The sequence below is a fragment of the Lycium barbarum genome, chromosome 10 (assembly GCF_019175385.1).
Source record: "Lycium barbarum isolate Lr01 chromosome 10, ASM1917538v2, whole genome shotgun sequence".
Lineage (NCBI taxonomy): Eukaryota > Viridiplantae > Streptophyta > Magnoliopsida > Solanales > Solanaceae > Lycium > Lycium barbarum.
In genome coordinates, this window is record NC_083346.1 from 30,298,744 (window position 1) to 30,309,551 (window position 10,808).

Consider the following 10,808-nt stretch of genomic DNA (forward strand, 5'->3'; position numbering starts at 1 on the left):
GTTTAGTTTTTTATTCATGGATAAGCTATCCATGGATAAGTTATCCCATAGTGGTGGTGCTATAAGATAATACACTTATTACAGCCTATGGTATATTAAATAATTCTGGATTGTTATACATGCCCCAAAATATCAACCAAACATGATATGAAATAATACCACATATAATACAATGACTATTTTATCTAAAATAATTTGACACAACTATTTTAATAATCACGATAGATAATTGGAGAAAATGATCAAAATAGTCCTTAATGTATGGACTTAGGGTTGCTTTGGTCCCTGATATATACAACTTATGGAAATGGTCCTTTAAGTATATTAAAAGCTGATCACTTTAGTCTTGGGCCCTACAAACCTAAAGACACCCAACAACAATCTGTCAAACTTAACAGAAGCCTCCTCATGTGCAACCCACGTGAGATATCAAAATTCTAAAACAAAAGCCTGCCTTCTTGATCAGTTCCAAAATGTGGAAACTCCCGCCTTCCCAACAAAAACCCTTCTCCATCTCTTTTGTGGTCTTGTAAAATCAGTCAACACAAGAGAAGTTTCTCCATTGTTGAACAAATGTTAATCAAAAGAAACGACATAGGATCAAGCCCATACTACGGTAAGAATTTATTTTGTTTTTAGTTGAAGCAATACAAAGACCAACCTATTTGGTACTCAAAATCTGGGTTGTTACTACTGTTTTCTCCAATCCTTTTATCAAATTTGTTTTTTAGAAGTTGGTGTTGTTTAAATATACATGTTTTGTAACATCTACAATGTGGCTCTGACTTCTTAATGTAATCTTTTATCTGCAGATCCTGTGTCTGAGGCGTCTTTTTTCAGTATCAAAGTTTATCATAAAGGATTGATGAAACATCAGCCAACCAAACAGTATGCTGGTGGTGTCATTGACTACTTTGATTATGTTGAAGTGAAGAATTTCAATCTTACTGACTTGAAAAGGATGGTTGAATTATGTGGTCACCGGAATGATTCAATAACATTTTGGCATAAATGCGGGAAGCTTGGTAACAAATGGAGATTAGTCTCTACGGAGGTTGAAGCTCATACCATGGAAAAATTCATCCCCAAAGACAGAGTAATTGAGTTATATTTTGAACATTTGGACTCTTATATTGGAATAGATGATCTAGTTGAGCTTGGTTGCCGAACTAGTCACATTCCAGAGAATGAAGATGTTGTTGGACCTATTGACAAAGAGCTCGAAAGGGAAAACATATCTTCCAGGGATGATTTTGAGGATTCTGAAAATGAATTCTCCGATGACGACGTGATAATTGATAAACAAGGATACTACAAACATAGCTTTGAGGATGGTAGAGTGCTTATTAGTGCTGAAATTCAGAAGCAGATGTTACACGAAGATGGGGATCCTGATTGTGTGAAATCTGAAGACAACAAGAGTTTGGATAGTGATTCCGACAATGAAAGCTTTGATTTTCCAAAGCACAATGCAAAGACCGATGGAAAAAATCCAGTTTTGGCTTTGGAATATTCCTTTGAAAGTAAGGAGGAGTTCAAAAATGCTGTAACAACTCATGAGGTAAAAGAAGAGAGGTATATTAAGTGGAAAAAGAATGATAAAGATAGGATGAAAGCGAAGTGCATACACGACGATTGCAACTGGGTAATAATGGCATCAAGAATGCACAGGGATAACACATTTCAGAAAAAACTTATAGGCCCACATAGTTGTCGAAATTGGCACCATCATAACAAGACGATAACTTCTTCATTCATTGCAAGGACCTATCTTGATAGAATTAAACAAAATAGGGGATGGAAGATATCCGAGTTTAGAGATACTGTTAGTGTCGAGCTTAAAGCTCATGTTACTTTAACTCAAGCTAGAACGGCTATGAAAAAGGCAACTGCATTACTTGATGGAAATCTAAAAGATCAATTTTCCATTCTTTGGGACTATGTTAATGAGATTGACAGGTCAAATCCGGGCACTTCAATTTATATGAAGTTTACCGACAATGAGATGCCTAATAAGCCATATAGATTTCAAAGAATCTATTTATGTTTTGCTGCTTGTAAAGAGGCATTTAAGGTTGGATGTCGCAAAATAGTAGGTGTAGATGGGTGTTGGTTGAAGGGTGTTATATCCCGTAATTTTATACGTCGAGTTATTCGCAAAAGAATCGACTCAAGTTAAAGACGGGATCATTTTCGGGCACGAAGTAGAAATCTTTAATTCTCGGTTTTTATGAGAACATGAATTGTTTATAAATTTTACTTAGAGTAAAAATATTAATGGAAAGTTGGGATTAATATACCATGATTAGATTATTAAGTAGGGATTAGTGATTAATTAATCTAATTATCGAAAAGTGGGCCCCACGACACGTGGCGAGATTTGATTGGACTTGAATAAAGATGAACACATGCCATGAAAATTGACACATGTCCAAGTTGTAAAGATAATATATAAGCATAAGTGGATGACTAAGTCATCACTTATACCACAAATTAATCTTGCAAATTAGGTCTTAGAGAGAGGGGCTCTCAAGCTTAGAGAGAGAAAGAAGTTCACGGGCACTGTTCACGGCGCCACTATTCACGGCGGCGCCACTGTTCACGGCGCCACTATTCACAGCGGCGCACTGTTCACGGAGCCACTGTTCACGGCCAGCCCCACCCTACACCATTAAATTGTTCAATTTTCAATCAATTGGAGGAGAAAGAGAGAGGGAATGCTCACGGCTATGGTGGAAAAAAATCAAGTTCACCAAGCTTGATTCAAATTAAAATTTCCATGGTGTTTTAAATCAAATGAAGGTCTATGGGAACGTGAATTGGTCCTTGAGGGCAGCAAGGGTGGTTGTTAATTGAAGCCATTAAATTCAGCAAATTAAGGAGCCAATTTGTTAAGGTAAGAGTTTATCACTTTCTATATGTTTTAGGATGAATTTGGATGGGTGATGAATGTGTAAATGTAAATTGTATGTATGAAATTATATATGTTGGTGTTGGAATGTTGTTGAATGCCGTAGGGGCTGTTTTTAATTGAAATTGATGGACTGATTTGAATTAATATTTTGGTTGTTATAATCATGGATTATGTGATGAGAATGAAGGAATTTAATGGTTAGAGTTGGAGTTAAAATTGTTTATAGGTTGTTGTAAGGGTATAGAGTCGACAATGTAGCTATTTGCATACAAATTTGGTGATATATTTATCGTGTGACTGCTGGTCGTATTTTACTGAAATTTGCTGAAAAGATTGCATGAAATAATGTATGAGAAGTGTATGTGGGCTGCTTGGTGTATTGTAGGTGTTCGTTAGAATTTCGGGCATCTTTTATGTTGTAGTTGGGGCTGTTTTGATATGTTGTTCTTGTTGAATTAAAAAGAATTGAAGATATGGTTGTGCCCATATATTGTTGTTGGTATTTCTGTGTCAACAGGAGAGTAATTGAAAATTCGGGATAGGCGAATATATAGGGGAGGTGCTGCCCGATTTTCGTCAAGTCTTTAGATAATAGAAAGCCTTAAAACGAAAATATGTGAACTAACGGATAAGTTCTATAAGGAATGGGCTATGGAATTGTGAACCAGAAAATGTAGTTACTAACGACAACGTTACTTTATATAAATAGGCTAAAAGAGCGACGAGGCGAAAAGGATTCGCGAGTAAGCGCTAAAGGTATGTTAAGGATATTCCTTCTTTCATTTTGGCATGATCCTTGTTGTTATTCATTCTATAAGTACTCCATATGATTCCATTCTTAGACGAGTAAGGTCTAAATGTTTCTTGTGATGGTTTATTGATATTGTACTCCTATTCTGTTCCGAAGGGAACACCCATAAGGTGCCAGTTGAGTTGTGTATATGATTTTACTAATGATTTCGAGGAAATTAGTTTTATACTAAAGGAAACATAAAGTTAGATTTTCAAAACCACTCCGAAGGGGGTGCGAGATTTTACTATTTAGATTTTCAAAACCACTCCGAAGGGGGTGCGAGGTTTTACTATTTCATTTCATTTACGACTTATGTTTACATTCCATGCCATTATTATTATTGAGCCGGAAGCGGCTGCCCGAAGGGGCCATTATTATTATTGAGCCGGAAGCGGCTGCCCGAAGGGGCCATCATTATTATTGAGCCGGAAGCGGCTGCCCGAAGGGGCCACCATTATTATTAAGCCGGAAGCAGTTGCCCGAAGGGGCCACCATTATTATGCCGGAAGCGGCCGTCCGAAGGGACTATTGTGATACTAGCCGGAAGCGGCTGTCCGAAGGGACCATTTTGTTAATATGTCGGAAGCGGCATGTGTGTTAGATTGCATTATTTACTTAAAGAATGTGTGTTAGATTGCATTATTTACTTAAAGATTGTTTTGGAGACTTCGTGTATATGTTTATGTTTCTTCCAGCGAAGGCTGCAGGTATTGAGTTAGATTGTGATTTCTTCTCTCCTAAATCAAATTATGATTATGATTTGTTACCACCTTACATACTCAGTACATTGTCCGTACTGACGTCCTTTTGCCTGGGGACGCTGCGTTCATGCCCGCAGCCCCAGATTGTTTGGCAGGTTAAGTATATAGCTAGGATGCTTGGACGTCAGCTGGGATTGGCAAGTTCCACCTCATTCTGGAGCTGTGCTAAGTCATGTATAGATATGTATGATTACGGGTATATCAGGGCCCTGTCCTGACTCATAATGTTTAGTTTATTTCTTAGAGACTTCTGCAGACAGTGTCCTGTGGTATGTTTGTCGAGATGTCGACAAAGTGATATCAGTTGAGTCATTTATGGATTTTAAAAGAGTATATATATTTTAGATGATTTAGATTGGTCTGAAGTACTTATTGATTGAAAGTTTTCATAACCGTTATAGACATAATGATTTCTATTTGGAAAATTTTATGTTTTTAAAAGTTTTTTTTTGAAATGACAGGTTTTAATAGAGCGAATGTCTAAGGGTTCGCTCGACTCTGATGAGAGTCGGGTGCCCGTCATGCCCTACCATTTTTAGGGTGTGACAAAGGGCCCAATGTATGGGAATCAGTTATTAGCAGCAGTGGGTCTCGATGCTAACAATAATATATTTCCGGTAGCATATGCCGTTGTTGAAAAGGAAACCAAGGAGACATGGTCATGGTTTTTAAAACACTTGGCTGGTGACTTAGAGATTGACGATCAAGAAAGCTGGACCTTTATGTCTGACAAACAAAAAGGTCTTATTGAAGCATTTAATGAGATTTTGCCATATGTTGGTCATAGATTTTGTGTGAGACACCTCCATAACAATTTTAAGAAGGCTGGATTTTTTGGTTTGTCCCTCAAGATGGCAGTTTGGGCTGCTGCAAAGGCTACGACTATGAAGTTCTTTAAAATATATATGGAGAAGATGCATGAATTAGATGCAGAAGCCGCTGCATGGTTGAATGAAAAACCACCCACTGAATGGTCTAAATCACATTTCTCTTCAGGTGCTAAATGTGATGTTTTGTTGAATAATATGTGTGAATGTTTTAACAGTATAATTCTTGATGCTCGAGACAAGCCTATCATAACTTTGTTGGAGAAGTTAAGATATCTTCTTATGGCTAGATTCCAAGCGAATAGGGATAAAGCAAAAAGATGGAATTCAAGTGATATTTGCCCTCGGATTAAGGACATATTGCACAAGAATGAATCTGCGGCAGCTGCATTTATTCCAATAAAATCGAATCAGTGGAATTATGAGATTCTTGGAGCATCGATTGCCGACAATTGGGCTGTGGACCTACAAAACAGAAACTGTAGTTGTAGAAAATGGACTATAACAGGAATTCCTTGCAAACATGCAATATCGGCTATTTGGGCTAAAAAAGATGATGTTCTTGATTATGTTGATGATTGCTATAAAGTTGACACACATAGAAGAATTTATGAAAAAACCATCTTTCCGATTAATGGATCACAATTGTGGCCTAAATCAAACAAGGTTCCTCCTTTGCCTCCGATACTTGTAAGACAAAACAAGAGGGGAAGAGATCAGAAATTGAGGAGACGAGAACAAGATGAAGCGGGATCAAGTAGAACAAGAATGAAGAAAAAGCAAATATCTGTTAATTGTAGCTTCTGTCACAAGCCTGGGCATAACATAAGAACCTGTAAATTAAAAAACTATGTGCAGTCTGAAGTGGGTGTATATGAGACAGCTTTTTGGATGCCACCTACTTCATCAGTTCCCGAAAAATTACCGGTAAATTTCTTGCCGTAATATTTGATTTGGCTCTCTATTATATAGTTTTATAATACAAAAATAACTTATGGTACACTTCCAGGTTAGAAGAGCAAATCCTGGACCAACCCAAGATTATTTTGATATTTAGTGTGGCGTTGCAATTATTTTTTGTTGGGCTAAACATGGTGCAACACCTTTTTGTTTTTTGTGAAGGACAGAAAGTATTGCTTGTTTTGAGGACATATGGTGGTGCTGCTATTTTTTGTTCAATGAACAGAGTGCAACTGCCTTTTCTTTTTTTGTGAAAAGGACAGATGCTGCTGCTGCAACAATGGTTCTTATGGTGGTAATATTATGTTGTTTCTTTTCAAGTCAGTTGCTGCTGGTATCTTGATATTTTGTTGAATTTGTTGCTCCTCTTTTTCCTCGCAGTGAAGATTTTTGCTATCAGATGATGAAGGATTAAAGCTGGTATCACAATATCTTTTTGAAGGACAGAAGAAAGGAAGCTAGTGTCGTAGAAGAGTAGTTTTAGTTAAATTAATCAAACCATGCGCAATTCCCTTTCTGGTGTTGTTTAGAATATCTTAGACAACAACTAAAAGTTGTGTATATGCTGCCTTTTGGATTTAAATGGTGAAGTCATATGTTAAAAGTTATTTTTATCAATCACATTCTCTTATGTAAGGAACGTAAATTGACATGTAAAAGCTTCTACGTATGTAATTCCAAATCAATTCATTGATCAGAGGAATGCAAGTAATGATGTCCATAAATCACCCTATAATTTTAAGTTATTAATTGCAATTAAAAATTCCATTACATGGGAAGTGAAAAAAGAAGCAGACTAAACATTAGTCTTCAAGTACTCGACAAAGCTAGCAATATAGGAATCATGAAGCTTCTGGTCTCCAAAAATGGCAGTAGCATTTGCTGTTCTTGCTCTGAGCTCTTCACCTTCTTTAGAAACCATAACATATGTCAATGTTTTGGCTATCTCATTTCTAGTAAATGACAAAGCCTCCCTTTGTTTCAGATTTGGTACTTTAATCTAACATATGGACCAATAGTTATTAGGGATGCTACTAAGTATTTTTTTTATAAGAAGAATTGTAGAGATCATTCAAAAAGATTTATTGGCTAGTGTAAGGTGTGTCCCTGGGAGTACAGGGCAGAACTGGGAACTAGACACATGAAAATGGCCATATGTTAGGTTTTTGACCTTTGGCTGATGGAAGAAGCTGAAAAGTACGTAGGCTTCTGTTAAGTTTGACAGATTTTTGTTGGGTGTCATTAGGTTTGTAGGGCCTAAGACTAAAGTGATCAGCTTTTAATATACTTAAAGGACCATTTCCATAAGTTGTATATATCAGGGACCAAAGCAATCCTAAGTCCATACATTAAGGACTATTTTGATCATTTTCTCTAGATAATTGGGACGGAGGAAATAAGGCTTACGCCCCGACCTATGGAACATACTAACTCATCATCGGGTTGAAGAATTTTTGGTAAACACAGTAAGTAAATGTATAATTTAAGTTATTGATCGTACTATATTCTCCTACCAAACGAGAACAAACCTATCCTATCCATAAAGATCAAAGCAGTTAGTTTTGTAGCAAAATTTCGTTGGTGTAGAGAATCCACTTTCGTAAGTTGGTTTTACGCCTCAATTGGATTAGTAAGGTAACTCCTAGGCCCCATTGCTTCTATTTTTCTTTTGAGTTTCGCTTTTAATATATAAAGGGCAAAAAACATATATGTAAATGCTAAGAGGGTATATTTAAAAAATATGACGATATTTTTACAAAATATGTCAATAGACTTGTTACAAAATCTATATGAATTAGGTAAATTAAAAAGAAGTAAATAAAATACATTAAATAAGGTAAGGAAATCGTTTTACTTATTTTATTCACTTTTCTCTCCATTCAAAATTTAGAGATATAGTTCCCTGATTTTCTCCAACTTTTGCTTCCTTATATCATCCACTTTCCTCTCCCCATTCAAAATTAAGAGATATTGTTACCCAATTTTCTCCAACTTTTACTCAAAAAGTCCATTATGATCGGTAATTTTTAAGTACAAAGTTCATATACCAAAAAACATATATGTATAATTTTCGTATGCAATATGTATAACTGTATAGATTCTTATAATTTTTATATATGAAATATGTATAAAAATTGTATGTGTATTTTGATTATTATAAAGTACATATAAATTGTATAAAATCTAATCAAAGTATGTATAAAATTTGAGAAAAATATGTATAATAAACTTGTAATTGATACAAACCAGATTCCATACAAAGTTCACACACCGGAAAATAAATATATATTAATTTTTGTATACAATATGTATAAATGTATAAATTCGTTATAATTTCTACGTATGAAATATGTATAAAAGTTGTATGTGTATTGTGATTATGATAAAGTACATATAAATTGTATAAAATCTGATCAAAATATGTATAGATTATGAGAAAGTATATATGTATAATAAGTTTTCTGATTGGTACAAAACAAATTCCATTCACATTTCACACACATATAAGTTTTCAACATTTTTAAGACTAATTGATATCGAAATTGTTCGCATTTCATACACATTGTGCCGCATATATCTAAAAAAATGATATATAGCGGACTCCATACACATTTCATACATAGATTAGTTTTCAACATTTTTTAAAACTACAGTTTATATAATTTATATAGATTTTCAAAACAGACAATGATCATATATATATCTCAAAACGATACAAATCAATTTTTATATACAATTAATAAACAAGTTAGCAATCAAAATACTTTGTAATATTGGTTTGGAAATTTACACTGGAGAGAGGGACAAATATTTTTAAAAAGAAGAAGAAGTTGAATGGTAACTACCCTAGAATTAAGTCCACATTTAAAATTAGATTTTTTTTTTCTTAAAAAAAGCTTAAAATCGTGGGTATCCATTAAGCTCAAATCTGGTATACTTTGTAATTTTGTTGGTATGTTTGGTAAATAAGGAAAAATATTCTTATGTTTTGTATATAGAGTCTTAAATAGGTATTATTAGGTGATTTTCCCATATATAAATAGAAAAACTAGCTCTAGGCACCTCCCCTAGTGGATTCACTTAAAAAAAAAGGGGGAAATTTCAATAATGTACAATTCAGCATACAAAATTACATCCACATAGCCACATTTTTAATTTACATTCGCATAGCCACTTTTTCACGGTATACAACATTATACAACTTTATTCACCTACTGCAGACAGTTTATCAACCTTGTATAAAAATTTATAATAATGTAGAGGTGTTTATATTGACTCGTATAAAAAATTAACCTAATGGGTTGATATTGTAACGTTATGGGTTCGAATTTAGAATTCCATAACATGTTGCCAGCCTCTCATCTCTCTGTTGAACTCTACAGGAAAAAATGGTACTACTAAGAAGCTCCATAATATAGGCATTCACAACTACACATTTGAATCAAATATCTCAAAATACACTAGAATTCACTGCTCTCATCTCTCTGTTGAACTCTACAGGAAAAAATGGTACTACTAAGAAGCTCCATAATATAGGCATTCACAACTACACATTTGAATCAAATATCTCAAAATACACTAGAATTCACTGCTCCATCTTGTGACAATTAACTTCCAATAATTCTTCAAAGATTATATGTTTATGACCATGGAAATACTAAACAAGGTTTAGAAAAAGTGAAAAGGAGATAAACAAAAATAAAATAAAAGAGAAGATGGATCGGGGAATTGAACCCGACGTGAATCGAACACGCAACCTTCTGATCTGGAGTCAGACGCGCTACCATTGCGCCACGGATCCTCGTTGATCCTTTTCAACCCATAAATAATTAAGGGATAGCCAGCCCGTTTAACTTTTATAAACTCGAACTAAGTCTTATTCCAATTGAATACCTTAATTCTTAATAAATTGTATTAATTAGACACTTTGGTTTAAATTTTGGAATTTTTTGAGTGTGTTTTCATTAGTTAATCACATTAATTATTTCATCTCCTTTAATTATACGCATTAAACTCAAGTAGGAGATATCTAGGGTCTTACGGCTTAATGAGACGAATTATAACAGGAGATGACTTATTTTATGTGATTAACTTAACTACCTAATAGACTAATGAAAACACACGCAATTTTTTTTCTCTCCAAAATTTGAACCGAAAGTGTTAGTTGGAATATTTATTTAGGAGTTGAGGTGTTCAATTGTAGTAGGGCTTAATTAACTCGAGTATCTAAATGGAATAACCTGACAAGTTTAAGGGCTACTATGTGTTAAAGCCAATATATCTTGGCATTTTTTTTCTCTTTTTTGTTTAACATCTTTCTTCAAGTGGAAACTGAATATTTAAGCGAAATTTTTTTGAGGAATTGAAAATTATATATTTACACAGTATCTAATATAAAGGAGGATAAGAAGGAAAGTATTTTATTAGGGATTCTACAATCTTAAATGAGGGAAAGTTGGAACTCATGGGGTGGATAGAATAGAAGCATAGGATGGAATGTCGACAGATCTTAAATGGAGAATGACGACACAATATTAACATGAATTATATTA

The 10,808-nt window shown here is 34.4% G+C and overlaps 2 protein-coding genes and 1 non-coding gene across 3 annotated transcripts; 2 read left to right on the top strand and 1 right to left on the bottom strand.

Annotated features, from left to right (window-relative positions):
• The first annotated feature begins 460 nt into the window (after window positions 1-460).
• On the top strand, window positions 461-2,856 carry LOC132612893 (uncharacterized). The gene is made up of 3 exons (XM_060326969.1): window positions 461-616; window positions 813-2,074; window positions 2,803-2,856. The coding sequence occupies exons 1-3, from the start codon at window positions 574-576 to the stop codon at window positions 2,854-2,856; spliced, it is 1,359 nt and encodes a 452-aa protein (XP_060182952.1). The 5' UTR covers window positions 461-573.
• A 2,169-nt stretch (window positions 2,857-5,025) lies between these two features.
• Window positions 5,026-6,670, top strand: LOC132612894 (uncharacterized). Its single transcript, XM_060326970.1, has 3 exons — window positions 5,026-6,222; window positions 6,482-6,550; window positions 6,656-6,670. Exons 1-3 carry the CDS (start codon window positions 5,026-5,028, stop codon window positions 6,668-6,670), a joined length of 1,281 nt encoding a protein of 426 aa, XP_060182953.1.
• Window positions 6,671-9,985: 3,315 nt separating this feature from the next.
• Window positions 9,986-10,057, bottom strand: TRNAW-CCA (transfer RNA tryptophan (anticodon CCA)). Its single transcript has one exon. It is a non-coding gene; the product is annotated as a tRNA-Trp (tRNA).
• Window positions 10,058-10,808: the final 751 nt, after the last annotated feature.

Coding starts and splice junctions, on each gene's coding strand:
- LOC132612894 (XM_060326970.1), top strand. CDS start 5,026: ATGTATGGGAATCAGTTATTAGCAGCAGTGGGTCTCGATGCTAACAAT. Junction 6,223..6,481: donor CAGTTCCCGAAAAATTACCG/GTAAATTTCTTG, acceptor TTCAATGAACAG/AGTGCAACTGCCTTTTCTTT.
- LOC132612893 (XM_060326969.1), top strand. CDS start 574: ATGTTAATCAAAAGAAACGACATAGGATCAAGCCCATACTACG. Junction 617..812: donor AGGATCAAGCCCATACTACG/GTAAGAATTTAT, acceptor TTTTATCTGCAG/ATCCTGTGTCTGAGGCGTCT. Junction 2,075..2,802: donor CTTGTAAAGAGGCATTTAAG/GTTGGATGTCGC, acceptor AATCAAATGAAG/GTCTATGGGAACGTGAATTG.